Source organism: Mizuhopecten yessoensis, unplaced genomic scaffold (genome assembly GCF_002113885.1).
Source record: "Mizuhopecten yessoensis strain PY_sf001 unplaced genomic scaffold, ASM211388v2 scaffold3229, whole genome shotgun sequence".
Taxonomy (NCBI): Eukaryota; Metazoa; Mollusca; class Bivalvia; order Pectinida; family Pectinidae; genus Mizuhopecten; species Mizuhopecten yessoensis.
In genome coordinates, this window is record NW_018404940.1 from 1,497,829 (window position 1) to 1,518,405 (window position 20,577).

The 20,577-nt window shown below is 38.6% G+C and overlaps 1 protein-coding gene across 4 annotated transcripts in view; it reads right to left on the minus strand.

The window, feature by feature from the left end:
* Window positions 1-1,040: 1,040 nt before the first annotated feature.
* LOC110447156 overlaps window positions 1,041-20,577 on the minus strand; it is a 50,912-nt gene continuing 31,375 nt past the window's right edge. For 2 of the 4 annotated variants that reach the window (XM_021492654.1, XM_021492653.1), the window contains exons 4-14: window positions 19,860-20,263; window positions 19,197-19,482; window positions 18,335-18,405; window positions 16,086-16,216; window positions 14,702-14,951; window positions 10,549-14,193; window positions 9,648-9,848; window positions 8,838-8,905; window positions 8,326-8,467; window positions 7,508-7,619; window positions 1,041-6,717 (exon numbers count right to left, since the gene is read on the minus strand). In XM_021492654.1, the coding sequence (XP_021348329.1) occupies window positions 5,783-6,717; window positions 7,508-7,619; window positions 8,326-8,467; window positions 8,838-8,905; window positions 9,648-9,848; window positions 10,549-14,193; window positions 14,702-14,951; window positions 16,086-16,216; window positions 18,335-18,405; window positions 19,197-19,482; window positions 19,860-20,263 (6,245 nt within the window). In that variant the 3' untranslated portion in view covers window positions 1,041-5,782. The remainder of the gene's footprint in view (window positions 6,718-7,507; window positions 7,620-8,325; window positions 8,468-8,837; window positions 8,906-9,647; window positions 9,849-10,548; window positions 14,194-14,701; window positions 14,952-16,085; window positions 16,217-18,334; window positions 18,406-19,196; window positions 19,483-19,859; window positions 20,264-20,577) is intronic. The other 2 variants (XM_021492656.1, XM_021492655.1) reach the window with 2 other exon arrangements.

The window sequence follows — 20,577 nt, forward strand, 5'->3', positions numbered from 1 at the left end:
GAACGCAAGCTCCCAAATATTTCATTCGAATTAACTTTGTAGCTGGTTAAACTAGACTAGCCCAAGCACAGGCAGATAACGCCGGAAATGAACAATGCAAGACTGCTTTGATATTTTCGATAACTGTTTTCATAACGATTAAGTCATTGTGGTTCTTTCACCACTATCGGAACTGCGAAATAGTTCTATTTCAACTTTAACATATTGTGTTATCAACGAGACAGATAAATTGATAGAATCACCTCATACCTACATACGGGGAAATTTGGTTGCACTTCGTAAAGGACATGATCCATGACTATTCTAATTCAGTACTAAAGAAATTAAAATCGCGACCCCTCGAAATAAAAATGTCTTTAATTTAATGTGATCTTTGTACCACTAGGGATAAGACTTGAATATCCAGAGTCCGTCATTCAGTCATTTAAAAGTATATATCTCGTGGAAATGAAATACTCGCAGGAGAAAGTAAATTACCCGCGGATAATCAACCGTGGATTACCGACAATTCAGTGTTACCCTCTCCTACACCCGTCTCCACCGAAACTCCCTCGATCTAGACCACTCCTCCAATAGATCACAATATTCTTTTAACTGCCATAAATTTATCACTTTAACGGAACAATTCCTTTGAATTTTTCACTCAAATCATTCAACGATTACTTTTCAAGTGTTGCTCGACCTTTTAAAATGCACCCACGTAAACTTCTAAGAAGACACGACAATGGCATGTCCTGCTGAGCTGGAGTAGCGCAACTCTTCTGTGAGGACGGTTCTTTGGAAGGCGTAGTAAGTCTTACCTCCATGGAATTGACATCGAGACGTCCATGAAATCGTCCATTTTGAACCTTATGATGGAAACCTCTTTGCAAATGGTACCAGATATTGTGTTTTACTCATATTTCTTGTAAGAGTATTCTCGTTTAATCTGGATAGTCCTTCGAGTAACTTCTTGCACGATTCCTTCATGGAACCATTCTGCAGAAAGGGCTTACCCTATCTGCATTTCTAGAAACTAACACGGAACCACATCATGTAGTAGAATGGCAGATTTATTTAAATCCCAGCTCGACATACATAATAATAATGAGCATAAAATGTCAGAAGTACTGATTAGAACTAAACATGATTAAAACAAGACCTAACCTCAAAATAGACCGATTCGTGAGTCTGTCCTGGACCCAGTCTCAGCAGCATGTTTTACTTAAGGTAGAGAGTCCCAGGGATCTAACAAAAAAGGCCCAATATGTTCAGCGGTTTTCTAACATTGAATTGCTTGCTCATTAACCATAGCAGTAAGTTATAAAGGAATTTCCTTTTTCTCAAAACATACAAATGTATCTACCACAAGGATTTAACCCCTGGGCCTCTTGATTATCTAGCCTGGATATTGTTGCACTTCTAGTAATAGTTTTCTTTATACTTTTCCTTCTGTTTCAGTCCCCTAAAAAGGCCTAGCATACAATTGTCTTTTTGTGTTAATATAAAGAAAATTACATAAATTTAACAGGAAAATTCCATTTCAACACCTGTATACCAGAGAAAACTGTTTGGACTCTCTACTTTAAGGTTTCTATTGAAGTATAGCTGAAGTTATGGTAAAGTTCCTTCACTTTTTCTTATTAACTCCAGCAATACTTTAGAGTGGCAAAATTTGTGAGACTTAGAATAGGACTAGTAGTAATAAAAGTAAAGGACTGGATTTGTTGAGAAGTATGTTTTTATTCTTATATATGATTTGGTGGCATAAACGTCCATGGGTTGTCTGCCCTTGGATACCATTGCTGTGATGATACATTTTGTACTGCACTGTTTTTCAAATTCATGCAAATCATGTATATAGGTTAAGAAATATATATGTATATTACATATATTTCAAAAACAATTCCATCTGTTAAAGAATTTTCATCAACTAAAATATCATTTGTAATATATATACATGAAATATCAAATATGAATGTATATTATGATTTAAATCATTTGCAAGTCAATCCAATAATTCATTACCTTCAGCATTCAAAAAATAATTATACTTTTAGACTTAAAATTTCCATTATAAATTTCCTCGCTTTGTGATCACAGGGGCTTGTTAACTGGCAAGCGAGAAATCACAGTACACATACAATTCACTTATCCTGTTTTCATATATAATTGTAGTCCATGTGATATCCTCTCTTTGTTAAATAGCTGGAATTGGATATGATAGTCTGTAAAATATCAAAGATGAGAAAATCTGTCTAAGTTAGTCCAACATACAGTAATCTCTGATATACCAGAGAATATTTTGCCTAGTGAAATATTTGCCCTTTACACTAAAACATTAATATTCAGACATTGCTGAATGACCTCTACACTGTTGGTAGTCCAAATTATTCTGACGTTTTATCGACTTTTTTTTATATCGGTCTGTCGGTTAATCGACGACAGACCCATATGAAAAAAGTGGATAAAACGTCAGAACAATTCGGACGACACTGTGGGAAGCTCTACACCATTTTTACTCTCATGAGAATTGTACTTCATTAGGGCAAACAATAGACTGGCAAATATTGTCTAGTATACACCAGCTTTATACCTGTTTCAGGTGGAAACACAAACAACAAAGTTGACCTTTATGAGTTGATGAAATCACAGGTTCATATGCTCCATGTTGGTGTAGGTGTAACTGTAAATGTACAAAGCCATCGAGACGAAAATGTCAACAAAAACAGATTAACTAACTCAAAGCATGGTTGAACATTGTGATCTGTAAGAGAATCTGATGTATGATTTAAATGGGAATGAGATCAAATTAAACTTATTAAAATGTTAACATTTATCTATGTTGATAGAAAAAGCATCGGACACCTGTTTTCTGAGATGCTGACAAAACTTAAAATGACTTATACTGAAGAATCTAAACAGAACTGTTTAACATCACAGGGACATGTCACATGCAATAAAACTTAAGATGTATACAAGTGGGCATCACAGTATATTATTTTCATAGCATGTAACATGTCCCTGTGTTTATCATTACCTAGAAAAACATCACTCTATCTAATATTGTTCAGCATCACAACCAACCAGGTGTAATATTCTGTAAGCTTTCCTGGCTCACACACACAATCACTGATATATCTTTCTCATGTCCTGTCTCCGCTGAACACACAAAAGTGGTCTCCCTATTCTGACCCTGCACATATCTCGTAAACTCTACTAAATTACCAATCTTTCCACAACACAATCAACTTTTCAACCACAATGCACATGTTTTATGTACACATGTGTATCTCTATGCATGCACACAGACATTCCAATGTACATGCATACATAACATACTGGGTATGTGTACATTACAATGTATGTGTAGTTTGCATGGGTGAACATGGGAATGACTAGTACACATATTGCAATTTACACACAAATACATTGCTATGTACATATTTACAAACATGACGTAATGCAATGAATACACATGTTGCAATTTATATATTTACAACTATTGTCAAGTTTTGCATTGTGATGTTTTCATATGTGTACATTGGGATGTGTATACCAGTTACAGACCGGAGTTTTGTTATATACACACATATGTACGAAAACATATACATACAATGCAAATGTACTCGTACATTTTCGCAACACACACACACATTGCGATGTACATGTAGACACACATATTGTGATGTACACACATTCATAAGTATTGCACACACATACACTACAATGTACACACAATGTTCACATATACATACATCCTCGTATCAATGAATATGTAATGTGTATATCCTTATATGATATACACATGTGATCATTTAACCTGAACAAACACATTCAAATTCGTTAATTTATACACAAATAGTTAATATCTTAAATATGTTACTGACTCCAATAGAACACATGTCCAAAACTATAAATGTTCAACTTTTCACTGTAACATTCATGATCCACAAAGTATAAGCATCCAGCCATTTGCCATGAACACAAGCTGCCATCACATGCCTTGCTTGACCTACATATAGGCCAAGGTACCCAATGGGTATTCCCTGACCTCTATACAAGGGTCAAGGTACCGAAAAGGTTTTGCCTGACCTCTGTACAAGGGTCAAGGTACCCAAAGGGTATCGCCTGACCTCTGTACAAGGGTCAAGGTACCCAAAGGGTATTCCCTGACCTCTGTACAAGGGTGAAGATACCCAAAGGGTATTCCCTGACCTCTGTACAAGGGTCAATGTACCCAAAGGGTATTCCCTGACCTCTGTACAAAGGTCAAGGGTACCCAAAGGGTATTCTACGGATGTGCCATATATGTATTTACCAGTATTTATGTACAAGTAAGTAAAGAAAACAATTATTCTATGTACAATACACATACTTTTCCATCAAGTATGCCAAAGATTTCAAGTACAAGTTATATACATAATCAAGTAAATAATAATATATTGTAAATTTCTGAACTACATAAACTTCCAAGCTTTTCTATTGCTTAACTGGGTTTTCAAGCAATGGTGGGTTTGGAGGGACAAGCCGATTTTATTGGACAGTGAAAATATTGAAAAAATCCCACAAAAGTTTGCCAATTTTTAAAGAAACTGTTACCACAAACATTTCTAGCAGGTTTAATAATATATCAGCAAATTGTAGCATGCAGAGATTATTTTTGAAGCCAATGGAGAGGCACTGTACAAGTAGGTCCATGTCACACTAACAAAAAGAAAGCACTATTTGATAAACATATATACAAACTATGTTCTGTTTGTGGCAGAACAAGGAACATAGATTCATCACCATTTTGACAAGTCATTTGTGCGTGTCTGTCAGCAGGTATCAAAATCCACTGTATTGCAAGCTGGCCAGACTGTGAGTCTGGGAACATAAGCATCACATTAGCAATTCTTCTCACAGCAATATATATATACTGTCAACTATACAAATTATAACATATCTCATGTCACAAATGTATAATTACAACATCATAGCTGATGCTAACTGGATTTCCAATTGTTATGTTGTGTTTCTATAAATTATGGTTATGAATATCAAAGTTACTGGAGACTATACTAAGCAGCATGTCTCATGAAAACAGTTGTTTGTCAAGGAACAATAGCAACAACAAAAGGTCCATTAGGCCTGTTCACCTTCCCTGGCTGTAAAAAAAATAATGTCGGACAAGATTATTCCCAGTGGAAGCCTAGATCTATAACAGTGCACGTGTGTGTATATGTATTTTGACACCTGTATGACACACCTGTGTCAGTACCAGCTCACACATCTGTGTCAATGTCTCACACCTGTGCCAATATTACACACCTGTCTCAATCTCACACCTGCATCTATGCCTGTTTAAGGTCACCACCTAAGGCATCACTTACTATCATTACACCTGACCTACGACATGTCCACAGGATCATATACAGGCACTGAGTTGTCTCCCTTCCATCCTTAGTATCACCAGGTGTATTAACATTATCCGGGGTTGTGCGACATCCGGTCGTGAAGTGACATCCACTCCCTGTCCAATTATCTACTGAACTCGCGTGTCATAAGGAAACACACTGGTGCCATTCATTATCATATCCCGAACATACACAAGACAGTACTTAACACAGCTTTCTATATCCACCTTGAAAGACCAATATCAGAGGTTCACTTACACGACACCTGAACAGACACCTGAGGTTTTTCAAATTCTGCAGTGATTCTAGATTCTAAATATCGACTCAGCTGGCGACATCCTGTTTTACATTTCACAACTGTAGATGGGTTTATCTTCAAATTAACGACCACTGCTAATTTGTCCTCAGCTGACACCCACTGACGGTGAATTACTGTCCTTTTCGGATTTACCAAAATCCTGCGGAGGTTTGCCCCCATCCTGACTATATTGACCTGTGTCCTCAGGGATGTAGCCCACCATGACCTCTGAGTGACTGGAAGTGTCTATGACTTTGTATTCCATATCACTGGAGCCATGTGAGGAGGTGAGAGGATCGTCCACTCCAGCCTCCATATTCTCGTCTTCCTCATCCTGCTGGACAAAATAATTTTCAGAAATGTCAACATCAGAGAACACTGGTGACTGTGTGTTCATCCTGTCCAACTCCTCCTCATCCACCTTCTCCTTGCCTTGGTTACTGGATGGCGAGCTACTGACCCTGAACCTTGCATTGTTTTCATTTACACTGCTGTTGACCCCTTGCCTGGTCTCCTGTTGGGACCAGCTGTTTGTGGATTGTAGAGGCGAGTCTCGAGTGTATTCGTCTTCACTAAGATGCTCCTCCTTGATGGAAATGCCCCTGTCTTCCGCGTTGTCAATGTATATCTCTGGCTTGGAGCGTTGGTTTATCTGCGCCATCTGACGCACCTGCTCTGTGGACACAAGCTGTACTGGCACAGCGGTATACGGAACGTTCTTGGGCAGAATTGGGGTCACACTCTGACCTTTGAAATGTGTGAGCTTCGGCAGGGGCATTTGTGGCTGCACTGATTTTGACTTAGCGTTTGATTTATTTTGAGCCTTTTTAGGTTTTACAAGAGCCTTGGAATAGGATGGTTGTAACTTTTCCTCAGTTTTCACATCAGATGCTGCACATGTATCAAGAGCCGTCTTTAGAGTGTCCATTCTCTTTTTCATCAACATCTCCCTTTTTGCAAAGATGAATTGGCAAGTCTTGGAAATCTTGTTCAAAATATCCTGTATCTTTACTGGAGCCATACCAGAATTTATCAGATCACCTGGAATTTAATCAAAGATTTCATTAAACAAAGAGTTTCGGAGGAAATGTTGTGTCAGGCAAAAGTTGATGAAAGATAGACAAAGCACTACCATACAACCTTACAATTGAACATACCTTCTAATCGAGTTAGAAATAGGCACGAATCAACTCAGAAGGTATACTTCAACCTTTCTCATTGTTAACAGAGATTACTCTCAGTAAAAGAGACGCTGTGACTGAATTATAGGAGACATAACATCATTGGTGGCAAAAAACACGTTTAGTTTTTATGCTAAAATTATTTGACTTATGACCAGGCACATCCTTATTAAATTACCATAGCTGTTAATGGAACGTAAAACACAAGCAAACCAAACCAAAAGTATGACCTCGCCACGACCATTTAACCTGCTGATATACTAAGAATGCTCCACAACCTTCCCTTAGGTCATGATAAACAAACTTATGAAAGTCACATCAGAAATGTTGTGACCATCATCAGTTATGAGCGAGACAAGCATGACATCGACCATTTGGTTACGGACCTGATGAGTTTTACACAACAATGAAGCCATGACAAGCAGAGCTAGAAAAATTCAAAAAACAAAATCTATAGATAATTTTTAAAGAAAAGATTCAATTTTTGTGAAATTGGTGATCAATCCATAACACAAAAGATAAGAAACAGGTAACAAACTTTGAATTTTAACTCAAATTGGGAAACCCAACATTTACGTCAATGAGTGCCGGGAGATAACAGAGTGTTCAGTAGGCAGTTAATGACCGTGGATGTCGTGCAGGATACTTACATCGGGAGCGGTTGAGGCGGCTAAGGAGTGCATTTTTCTGGAGGCGAAGAGCGGCAATCTTACTGTCAAACTGGATCTTCTTCTCTTCACTCTCCTTTATCATGTTCAGAGCCTAGAACATAGGAGGTTACACATTGAACATTGTCCGTTACATGTACGTAACATTGGAATAAGATGTATTTGTTTTGTGCTACATATAAATTTATGAAAGATTTCTTTAAAATATTGCGAGTTTTCAAAAGCAACATGTTTCCTTTGTAAAGCGGAGTGTACAAATGATCCGTGTTGCAATATTCCTGACTGGAATAAAAGGATTTTTCTACCCTTTATGAGAACATCCTGACTGCATGGAACTAAAGGATTTTTCTACCCTTTATGAGAACATCCTGACTGCATGGAACTAAAGGATTTTTCTACCCTTAATGAGAACATCTTGACTGCATGGAACTAAAGGATTTTTCTACCCTTTATGAGAACATCCTGACTGCATTGAACTAAAGGATTTTTCAACCCTTTATGAGAACAGCCTGACTGGAACTAAAGGATCATGCGACCCTCCAACAGAACACCCCAACGCGAACTAAAGAATTCTTCTACCCTTTATGAGAACATCCTGACTGGAACTAAAGGATTTTTCAACCCTTTATGAGAACAGTGTTTATACTCAATTCTGATTATAAAGAATTTCTCACACTTTATCATAATAATATTTTTTCCCAAGTCTGGATCTAACGGTCTTTTACATAGAGGCTGTACTCAGAACTACTAATTTAAGAGACACCCAGAACCGCTTTCTAATGATGTGATGGTCTCCTTACCATGTGGAGAACCTTGATTTTAGAGGCTCCCTGAATGGCCTCAACAGACAAAGGTTTCTTCTGACCAGTTTCATCTTGACCAAATATGACTTCAATCAGGTCTTTGAATCCATTTTTCAGATCTCTTCTTCGCTGTTTTTCCCTGGAATGAAAACAGACATAAATCAAGGAAAATTATATGAAAGTGCAGTTCAAATTGTAGTTCAGAACATAATAACTTTGCTACAAGTTTTATTAAGTAAGAACAAAAGAATCTTTCTTTTTTCGGAATTATGTGCACATAATTATAACTTAATTAAAGTATTTTTTTCCCACATATGTTTGTGACTTGCTCTGCTGGACAACATTAACACACAAACGAAAAAATCGACAGCAAAAAAATATGATTCCCTGATTCTTCTCCAATTTCTTAAAAGTGTCCGGATTAACAAAATTCCAATGTGTTGTGAAGAGTCATCACTAAATATTTTGTTACAATTTTCTACAACAAAACAGTAACTGGACATCCATACATTGAATTGTGCTTTGTATTCTTTTCCTTTTTGTTGCCGCCAGTTTTCTTGCTACTTTTCACGAGGCCCTGTAATGAAATAGAATTCCAGTCACAAACTACTCAAACAGACCTCTATGATACATCACAAATATTTCATAAAATCAATTCATTTCCTTGATATGTCTACTTTGCCTTATATCATGGGCAAGGTACGTAATATATTTGTATACTGGAGGCCACAAATTCTGCATAGTTTTGGTCACATCTTTACTTCATAGACCAATACTACTTAAATTTACACTAACTCAAAATGTTTTGTTTATGAATTTCACAAAAAACAACATTAAACTAGCATTTCATACTATTATGAAAATAAAATGTTTTTGTTCATATGAAAATAAAATGTTTTTGTTCAAAGAAATTAACAACTGTCGTCCCTCACCCCGAGTTGGCAGGCTATTTCTTACTTAGTCTTAGCCTTTAACTAAAAACATGTTCTGACAAAGAAACTGTTCAGTTGTGAATATATTGTTGATACACTGAAATTTGACTAATCACTAATCAGTCACTTTATGGGACATCGGACCAATAAGATTGGATGTAAGGATCCACTACTCATATCTAGAAGATTCCATTAGAAAAGGGATTACCGTTTCAGTGTCGGACTAGACAGGTCTTTTTTACCTGGTCTAACAGATACAACTGAACCGCAGTTACAGCCAATTGGAGAAATCTTTTATCAATTGCTGTAGGGTTTTTTTGAAGACATTTTACTAAATATATTGGTAAGCCAAATAGCCCTTGGAGCGATAGGAGCCTGGTAGTGTACCTCTCTAAATTCCACGCTATGTTTGAGCATGTTGTCGATGGTGTCGAGGGAAGCTTTGCGCTTGCCCTTATGACTATGGATGGAGCAAGCAGAAGGTTGTTGGACTGGCCGAGTCTCCTGCATCATGTAGGACTGTAACTGGTTAGAACCGCTCTCCTCATCAGACGCATTCTCTATGTCTATGTCACTATCACAGTTCTGCTAAAGGAAGGTAAGTTAAAAATTATCTCACTTCACAGGAGCATTACAGTATTATACAACAAGAATATTGCCAATGATCTGTTACTGTCAACTACTGGTGTATTTGTAGTTGTAACTTTAGGACCTGCTACTGAACCAACTTTTCATTTAACGAAATACAATAAATAAGGTGTATAACTTTGCTGAGTACTACAAAAATTTGGTGAAGACAATATCACAGATTGCAAAGCAGTGGAACAAAACACATGACCCATCTGGAATCCTGTAACGGTATAACAAGACATCAAAACTAATACACATCTGCTTGTGTACTTTATCATATCATATCTGACACTTGTACTTAATTTCAAGGAGTAATGAAAGTTTCGAAGAAATTGCTTTGCTAAGTCGTAACACAATCTCCTTCTAGGAATCCCACACCTTAAAATTTCCCCCAGGAACCAAAAATTCAGCAGCAGGAAATACAGAAAATTAACTATGTCATTTTAAATTCACTTCACATAATACTTCTATCAAAATGACAAGTAACTTTACTAACATAAATACAAATAATTTGCAAAGAGTTTCATTGGGTCTCAAACATGACTCAAATTTTATTTTTAATAATTTTTCCACATCAATAATTTTTCAATACAAATACAAGTAGTTTAATAGTTACTGAAAATTCAAGGTACACAGGTCTATAAAATCAAATACCCACCTCTTTATTAATGACTGTTGTGATGTCAACCTCATCACTGGTAGGGGGAGTAACTCTGTTAGACTTGACATTACTTGAAGCTGTGACCTGCTGCTTGTTGTGGGTATTACTGGGTTTGTCCTCATCGTCAATGACAATGATCGCTACAGGCTCGGCTTCTGTTCCAACTACAGGCTCTGTCGCTGTCCTAACCTTGTTGCGCTTGAGATGACCAGTTCCTACTTCAGCTGCCGAGACCACTCCCTCCCTTACTGGATTCCTAGCCTCCGGGCTACTTGATTCCTCATCACTAAGATTGATCACCAAATCTTCACAGCCCTCATGACTTATCCTGGAGTCCCAGGTCCCATCTTCTATCCAAGGTTCCTCGTGGGTTTTGTCCTCCTGTCTAATTGAGTCCACTGTCTGCAACTTGATTTCTCTGATTTTATCCTGAGAAAGGTCGATATGGTGCCGAATGCTGTTAACAATCTCCATGCTCTTCCCCACTAGTTTTTCCACTTTCCCATTGTCTATGCTGTTGTCATTGCCAGCCACTGTGACCCTGCTCTGTGTTATCTGGTTATCCGTGTTCTTGGCATTTTCCTCCTCTCCACTTGACACTTCAACAGGCATAAGTGGGTGTCTTGCCCCCTCAGGGTTTTTGGAACCCTCAATGATCTGAAGGACGTCAACACTTGCTTTTTGTACAGTCGCCAACATCTTCAGATCATTCAGGGAATTCTGGGAAGTTTCACAAGACTGACGGTCCCCTTCACTTGATTCCGTGTCCATTTCAAACCGAGATGGGGAGTCAAGTACAAGAGTGACATCCTGATCACTAGTTAGTGGCATATCACACACTGGCTGATTTGTCAAATTGTCCCTAGAGGAAACATTAGATTGGCTGCCAACTTTGTCCGAGATGCTACGATTGTCTTTAGGTAAAACACTGTAACTCTTGTTGTCAGAAGATCCAGAGGACAACCTGTTAGATAGGTTGCCGATCACTCCAGTAGTGTTGGACACTTGTGATACTACTGGAGTGTCCAACACCACAGTGGTGGGGTTATTAGGTTTTTCCGAGGTCAAACTGTCACTTCGCCCTTTAGTTGAAACATGTTCTGAGGTTTTTGTTATATCTACAATCTCAGGTTCATCCTGACCATCATATTCACGAATCGAGTTCTCAATCTGGCTAAAGAGAACAGAATGTAGATCTGGTGTGACCACCTTGTTTTCATTACATGTAGAGTTGGCTTCTTTGTTACACTTTGTACCAGTAAAACTGTCCGAAGTTGTCACAGTATCTTTGATGCACTTCATCTCTATCTGAGAATTTCTGTCACAATTTGAATCTGATGTTTTGTCTTTGTCACATTTGCTGTTGGTCACTATATTTGGATTTGTCCCAGAAATCTCGCCACACTTTGTATTTATCTTTATATCTCCAAACATTTTGTCAGACTTTGCATCCAACACGTTTTTCTTATTTGCAGAGTCAGAAGTCAACTGCCCCTCCTCTGTAGAATCACTGCGACACTTTTTTGTAGGTGGCGATGACCTGTCAGCCTTGTCAGCAACATTTTCAGATTTTTCATTTTGCATCAAACTTTCAGAACTTATCTCACTTGTTTCTTTCTTCTTCTTTCGTTTTTTTGAGCCTTTCTTGCTCTCCTCTTGTGATTTTGTTTCTCCCTCATCATCATCGGCAGGTTTTGGTTTTTTCTTCTTCTTCTTTTTTTTCTTTTTCTCTTCTGTATCTACTTCTGTTTCCTCATTGTTATCACCATCTTTCGAACCTTTCTTTCGTTTCTTGCCCTGTTTTATCTCCCCTTCAACAGGAGAGGCCTGGGGCCGACTCATAAGGAAAGAATGGAACAAGACATCTCCCTGCTCCACTGTGTTCTTTGTGACCAACTTTTTGTCATTTGGACCAAGGCACATCTCCTTAACCACTACCATAGGTTGATTGGCCTCATTCTTGCCAGATCCTTCCCTGCTTGCATTTAGTATCTGTTTAACTTTAAGCGACTGAGCTGTTGTCATTTTGCTCTGGCTGCCAGAGGTAGGAGGTACGCTGTAACGGCTACTCGACGGTGCAGGTATTGGGATTAATATCATATCCTGCTTCAGTTTAGGCACAATTGGAACAAGTTTGGACACCATACCAGGATTGGCAGGAGCGAGGATGTTATCCCCAATTACCCCTTGAACTTTGACACTTGGGTGAAGACCATGGCAAGATTGCTTTGTCAACAGGCTACCAGGTATGGAGCTTAGAACACTTTTCACTGAACTTGCTGGGGAAGCTGAGGTAGCCATGGTAACCATTGTAACGGCCTGGGTACTTGCCAGGAGTGTGACAGGAACAGAGTGTGTTGTGACAGTAGAATGTGATGTGCTTTTACCAGGTAGAGTGAAAGTCATGTTAATGACATTTGGACAAGACACTGATGTTCCAGTCTTTGAGCAGTTTGATTGAGGCACATTAGGGATGAACTGAGTGACACCAGAATTAGCGGGAGAAACAGCTTGTGGTTCACCTGGGTTAACAGTAGGAATACCACTCATCTTTGCAGAGACCCGACTGGAATGTATCAGAGGTATTCCAATATTAGCCACAGGTACATTAGAGGTAGATGTTCGAACAGATGGGTTTGTGCTAGAAGTTACGCTTGAAATCACAATGGGAACACCCGAACTACTACAGGGAGTAGGTAGTGATGCTGATTTGGTAGTGACCATATTCGAAATCATGACTGGAACATTAGAACTGACAACTGTTGCACTTGAGGTAGATGTAGATACAGCAGAATTGGCCCCCCGATTAACGTTTTGGGACACACTGGAGCTGACCATGGTACTGTTGGTGTTCACTGGAGGCACGAGTTGTAGGTTAGGTTGGGTGACAGAGGACGCCAATACATATTTCTGTCCACCCGAGTTCTGTAAGATGACTAGGTTGTTAGGCTGGCTCTTTCCAATAGTGCCATGGGGAGGAGCGCTGACCTTGGAACACATCCCTGGCTTCAGGAGGACACTGGAGGGGGACGACACACCAAGAGGTGACACCTGGGAGGGACTGGTCACCGTTTTACCCACTGTATTGGACACTGGTATCCACTTCAAGGTAGTGGGTGTGGTGTGACGGTTGATTTGGAGATGACTAAGGCCAGAAATTCCTCCAGACATTAGACTAGAACTAGTGGTTGTGGGTGGTGTGTCCAGTGCTATAACGTCTTGTGCCTCAAGACTCGGCTTTAGGATCTTTTCCTGTTCAGTAATAAATTCCCCGAGACGAGTCTTCAGTACATGGCTTTTCTTTTCCACTTTTATCCTAATGGAAAAGATAGACTTGGGAAGTTTGGCCTTCACTTCTGGGGGTATCACTGCTGGCTTGTCTGAACGAGGTAGGAACGAGATACAAAAGTCGCCCACAATCATTTGTCGAGGGGTGGGATAATGCTCTCGAGAAATCTGGTTGGATATTTTGGACAAGATTTTTTGTTTGGCATTTTCCCAGTTACAATTAGAGATCATTTCCAGGAGTCGTATCTCGTAGCTCTCCTCCTCCTCTTCTGGCTTTTTCTTACTGGTCTTCAGACACACCCACTGTGTGTGCCATCCAGTGTGAATGGACTTCCTCGCTCCCATGGCTGGTATCTACAGAGACAAAGACAGAACTATTAGACAGAGAGTTAACTTAATAATTGATCATATCGATCAGGGACAAAAATGTGAGTTACACAATGAACTCTTGTCGGTATGTGATCTGTATATTGCTCCCAAGTAAATACTTCCAATCAAAACAACTTGTATAGGTGTATACAATTCCACCAGTCCCGGAATAGGAGATTTTATGTCGAAGAACTTAAAATGTTCAGCATTTATCAGGAAAATATATATGGATGGTTCAGTGGCGGAGTGGATAGGGCAGTGGATAATGCACTTGTCTTTCACCAAGGCATCAGGGGATTGATTTCTCGATCAGACGAGAAAAGAAAGTCACCTGCCCGACCATGTTGATTTTCTCCGAAGTAATCAGTTTTCCTCCCACATTAAAACCCCTGCACGCACACATCCAGGCCAACAAGAGAGATTAATACAAGTTGAAATAAAAAGGAAATTTTGTAGTGCCAGTGAAATGCTAGGGAAAGGTAGAGAAACCTACGTTCTTTGACCCATTGCAGCCTATACGGTCCGGCAGCCTGGTGAGATTCAGGGCTTGGGAGGACGGAGAGGAAGGAGGGGTGTTTCCAGGGGAGATCACTATCGGGCTCAAAGGATCGCCAACCTCTCTGGTCTTGGAATTAACTGTCTTTGACTTTTGTGCCCCGGAATCCATGGCCTTTGCCCCTTGGCAGCTTGCACTGCCCTGAGTGCAGTTGTCCATATGACATGTACATCTCTGCTTGTTCCTGCTGCAAAAAAAGATAATGACTTTGATAAAAAGGTCAGTATGGAACTTTGACCATAATTCACTTACTAACAAGTCACCTCAATGGATCATGCAATCACACACCTATAGGATCCAATGATTTCTCAAAATACTTAAATCCTCCTTAGCAAGTCTTGAAATGATATTTCACAGGTATTAAGATGACTTTCCACATACTGCTACATAATTAATAATTTACAAACTCTGAAAATTACAGTTCAGTAGTGTCAAGATTTTCAAACAAACATGAGGTCATCATATCCCCTCAGTAATGTAAGTCACACGCTAACTGATATGCCCCATTGGACCCCCTCCGCCTGAGAGAATTACGTGGTGATCACTTTCTGGAATAGAGCTGAATGGTACAGACGACTGCTCCACTGTCATGTTTACCAATTTTATGGACCACAAATTAAAAGATGTGAAACCTTAGTATCGGTCAGAAATAACCATAATTCAGAGAGTAACAAACTGTCACAAATGCCAAAGAGTGTACGACTTGAGCTGCATGGCTGGTTGTGTGTCTCCCTTGGTCAAAATTGGTCGCAATAAAAATCAATCATCGTGTAAAACTATAGGATGTTATGGTCATGTACCAAAATTCCATTAAAATCAAAGAAGAATTATCGGAAAATTTATGCAGTAAAATATGAAAAAGAAAATCAGAAATTCAGTGTGATTCCCAGTAAGAATTTTTAAAATGTACCATGGATCACTTGTACAACTTATATTGTGCGAAACATGTGTATCAAATTTCATCGGTCAACCATTACACAAATGGTACATCGAACAAAACTGCAGATACATGGTGTAAGTAAGGGCTGTACAAACCTGCAGATACATGGTGTAAGTGAGGGCTGTACAAACCTGTCGATACATGGTGTAAGTAAGGGCTGTACAAACCTGCAGATACATGGTGTAAGAAAGAGCTGTACAAACCTGCAGATACATGGTGTAAGTAAGGGCTGTACAAACCTGCCGACACATGGTGTAAGTAAGGCTGTACAAACCTGCAGATACATGGTGTAAGTAAGGGCTGTACAAACCTGCAGATACATGGTGTAAGTGAGGGCTGTACAAACCTGCCGATACATGGTGTAAGTAAGGCTGTACAAACCTGCGAGCGTAATTGTAATACGGTACGGTTCGGGCACAGGAGATAAACTCTGCGTTGTCTTCACTGTCTGACTCCAACATCTCGTCAAAGGTGATGTCATCAAACTCGGTTCTACGAATGCCAATCTCATCCTGCCAGAAAGCGGGTCTTTCATCAAATTATGACACCAATACCAATCATGGCTAACTTTCGTAAGCCAATAGAGATTGTAAGATAAGTAACATGCAGGAGAGATACTATTTAGAGATTGAAGTGTTGTTAGGTAGGAGAGGGCGACACAAGAAACATTCCTAGACACTACTGTTGAAACCTCACTAGATTTATTAAAACTGATCCACTTATAAAACTGATACACAGAGTGTGAAGTCAAAGCATTGTGAAACCGAACTTGACTGGCGTCTAAATAATAAAACATCCTGTTTATCAAGGTAGAGAGTCCCATCACTTTTTGTTGTATTTCCAACACAGAAACATTCAATTTGGCACTTTCTGGCAAAATTGCAAGCCAATTTACTACAATATATAGCAAAGACTTCTTTAGATTTTTATTACATAAAAACACCTCAGCTTGCGTTAGACACATGGATTTGATCCAAAGAGCTCCTGTTTATAAAAGCAAGGAGCTTATGTACTGCACTATATTTGCTGTGTTAATACTTTTCTGCAACATTATTTGGAAAAATTCCCTAGCTTTTACATTATAATTGTCTTTGTATGAATATAGATGAAATACCATTAATAACAGATGCAACAGGTTTTCAAGGCCTATATATATACTGTATAGCTGGATAAATTGGCGGGGTCAATATTTCGCGGTTTCGTATTCTGTACATATTCGCAGGTGTTATATTTCGCTGTGCACCCGAATCCCATGTATTGTACTAAGTATTTTGAGTGTCATAATTAAAGGTTAAACCTCGAAATACAGGTAAACCTTTTGAAAACACTGATCCCGAGCACCATCATCCGCCAGTGATTTCACTCGAAAGAAAATCAAATGTGTGTGTACATTTGTAGGAGTAAACTGCAATCAATCACCTACTGTGTAGATATACATATATGTTGTGGCCACATATATGAAAGTGTTGTTTTTACATGGGCTGCCCCGGTGATAATCTGATTTGAGTTCATTTAAGCTTGCATAACAACATTGGGTTTTAAGTATTTTCAACATGTTGTGATAAGGTTCGTAAAAGTGGTTAACATTTTCGATAACTGGTGTTTAGAATTCGCGGATATTTGGTCAAAGCGTGAATATAGCGAAATTAAAACCCTCGTGAAATATAACTGCTATACAGTTCTGTAGGAAAGTAGTGGAACTCTCTACCTGAACTTAAAAGTCTAGTCAAATAGTTCCAGTCTTGGATAGAAAATGAAAATCATTACTGTAAAGGGTTTACATTTTACAGGAATTTGATTTTCACAATATTTGTGATAAAAATATACAAGCCCAATAAATCTGTAGCCCTTAGGTAGAGCTAATGACTATTAATGGTGCTGCACATAATTCATCCACTAGACAATTTGTTCCACAAACAAAATCACAAAAGTTTGAGGCTGCACAATTATATGATTACTTTCAAGGACTAACATTTACACAAATTACCTGTTAAAGCTAGGAGGGGTAGTTGGCATGGTGTTACAGTTACTGGTTTCTATAACCTATATCGTATAAAATGCCACTCAGTGGGTACCTTCTCTCCCAGGGCAAGTTTACAAAGTATTTCATTGATGAAAACTTTTCTGGTAGGCCATTATGTCAACTTGTCGGTTGAAAATATGTAGATTACCATGGTTCCATCAAGGGACCAAGAAACTCAATGTCTGATGCAATACCAGATTGTAAAACAAATATTGATTGTACTGCTTCCCTGAATTAGTGGATAAGAAAATTTCATTTTATGGACAAATTTCTTTTAGACTTAAATCAACAGTTTCCCCAGCTTCACTTCAGTTTACCAGATTTGAAGGTATTAATAAATGTATTCAATTAATTTAAAAACTTTTCTTTTAAGAATTAACTACAATAACATTAAGGGAAAATGATGTTTTTGATGAGCATTTTTTTAAATTTTCAAATGTAAATAAAAATTGAGTTTGTTAATTTTCTGATGATTCCATGCTGAGTGGTGATTGGTTTGATATTTCACATATGCTCAAAAACTGGGATATCTAATTAAGTGTAGATAGGTGTGTTTTTGATCAGTGGTTTATTTATTTCCCTCCCATACAACCAACACTACGCTGACCTTTTTCCTGGACTTGTTGGAGGGAAACCATGGAGGATCCTTTCTTCCTGTCTGCTTTGATGGCTTGGAAGCTGAAGATGAAAAGGACATGTATATTTGTTTATCGCAATACAATCCAAATCCCAAAACATCAATATAATTATAATCTGTCGTTAATACATGTATAGTTATTAACAATCATTTTACACAAACTTTACAAACAGAATCTAATTCTTTAACGATATAAGGCAGATAACATGTGTATTTCAGATTTCCAGGCTCACGTTTCTGTTTTCCTCTTGACTCGGAAGATTTAGTCATATTTGATAACAAATATACGGTTTACATTTATACATATTTACTTAGCAATTCAGTGATGGCAGCGATGCAGGCACATATACTGTTCACAGGGAATTTTTCACCCAATCAAAGTTTTGCTCTTCGTCAGAATTATCCATATTCACCCGTGTTAATTTTGCCCTTCACATTTAATTACTATACACATTATGTAATGTTCGTGGTAAATTCACCCTTATTACAGCAGGCAAAACAGGTGAAAATTAAACTGCAAAGAAAATTTCCCAGTACACAGTATGAGTCGGGCGGACTGGAAATATAATAGGCTTAGAACACCCGCATCTCTGTTTCAGAGCCCTGAATATGGTTGTTGCAATTGGATGCACAACATCAAAAGAGATACCTATGGCATATAATGAGAATGATAGCTCTGTTGCAAACTTTTATTTAAAATGTTGCGGAACATTATAGTAGTTCTTGAACCCATTTAGAATTTATCTGGATCTGACCCTTTTTATGGTGATGTTTGTAGTATATATATATAAAATTTAAACTGAAAGCTGTAAGGTATTCTGAATGAGTTTACCTGGTTTCATATTTTTGGATTTGTCAGGAATTGCAACGCCATTGGAGGACTTGATCTGTCCGGCTGTTATAACATAACGGCTCATCTTGGCATCCATGGCTGCTGTTGGTGGGGGCACCACCTGTATGCCTGATGGAACAGGGACATGGGTAGCTGCTGAGACTGCAGTGTTGGCCACAGCTGATACAGGATACGGGGACAGAGATGTAGCAGGACCTGACGCAGGTCCGGGACCTGTTGTATGACAGACTGTCCTATTTTGTTCCTTTGGAAGGTCATCCGTTTCCTGCAACAAACAAGTTCTCAAATAGTCTTCAAACTTTCCAAACTTAAAATATCTTCGAAAGTAAATTTCTTCTAGTAAAATTTCAAATAAAAGCCCTAGGATTTAACTATCATGCAGAAAAATCACTGAAGAAATCAGAGGTACAGATTCAGTACTGATAAACACTGGATATATATGACGAAAATCTATTAAGAAAATGTTGTTATTTTACAATTGAAATCCCTGCTGTGATACATGTGTATCTATTTCACAACTTTTCAAAGAGGTTAGGGACCAAAATATTCTGTGATGAGTTATATCAAAATATATAACATAATGGAACTATTGTATGATATACAGTCATAAACACTTTATCTCACAGTTCAGGCAAATCTTACCTTACTCTTACGTTTCCTTGTGCTCTGTTCAGTACAGTACATCTCACTGCTCTCATAATACAGCATGGCTTTCCTGCTTACAGCATCTAGGTTCTTAGCCAGTCTGTATGTGGACTGTCGTCGAGGCAAGGCCTCAACTCGCTTCTGTACTGCTTTTTGTGTCTGCCGTTTCTCCTCCTCAGTTGCCTCCCCTTGTTCTTCCTTCAGGCACAGACAGCCTTGTTGACACTCAGGTTTCTGGCATTCCACCATGGGGTCGTGACCCCGCGCCATGAGGCTGTCACAGATGCAGCCGAGACGACAGTACTCTTTGTCGCATGGCGTGTCCTGAGAAGGCCGACTGTCACTATCAGGGCCAGGTTCAGCAAACTTACACAGGTGACATATACATCCATACCGACAACCTGTCAAAGGATGGAGTAATACAACCATTTATACACATGGTGATCGTTTCTTTTTTTCAACCATTTCTTTGGTTTATTATGTTGCAGTAGAATACTTATGAGATGTAAGTACAGGTTATGCAAGAAACATTCACATTAAAATACTATAATTGTCCTTGAAAGGCAAACAAAGCTGATTTGGGTAAGACACTGAAAATGAAACATGAACTAAACAAGGGACCAAAAAGCTATATAGGGTCCCAATGTGCTTTTGACGTCATAGCCAATGTTATAACTCGATATATACTTAAGTTTACATCTACAAAGTTCCATGT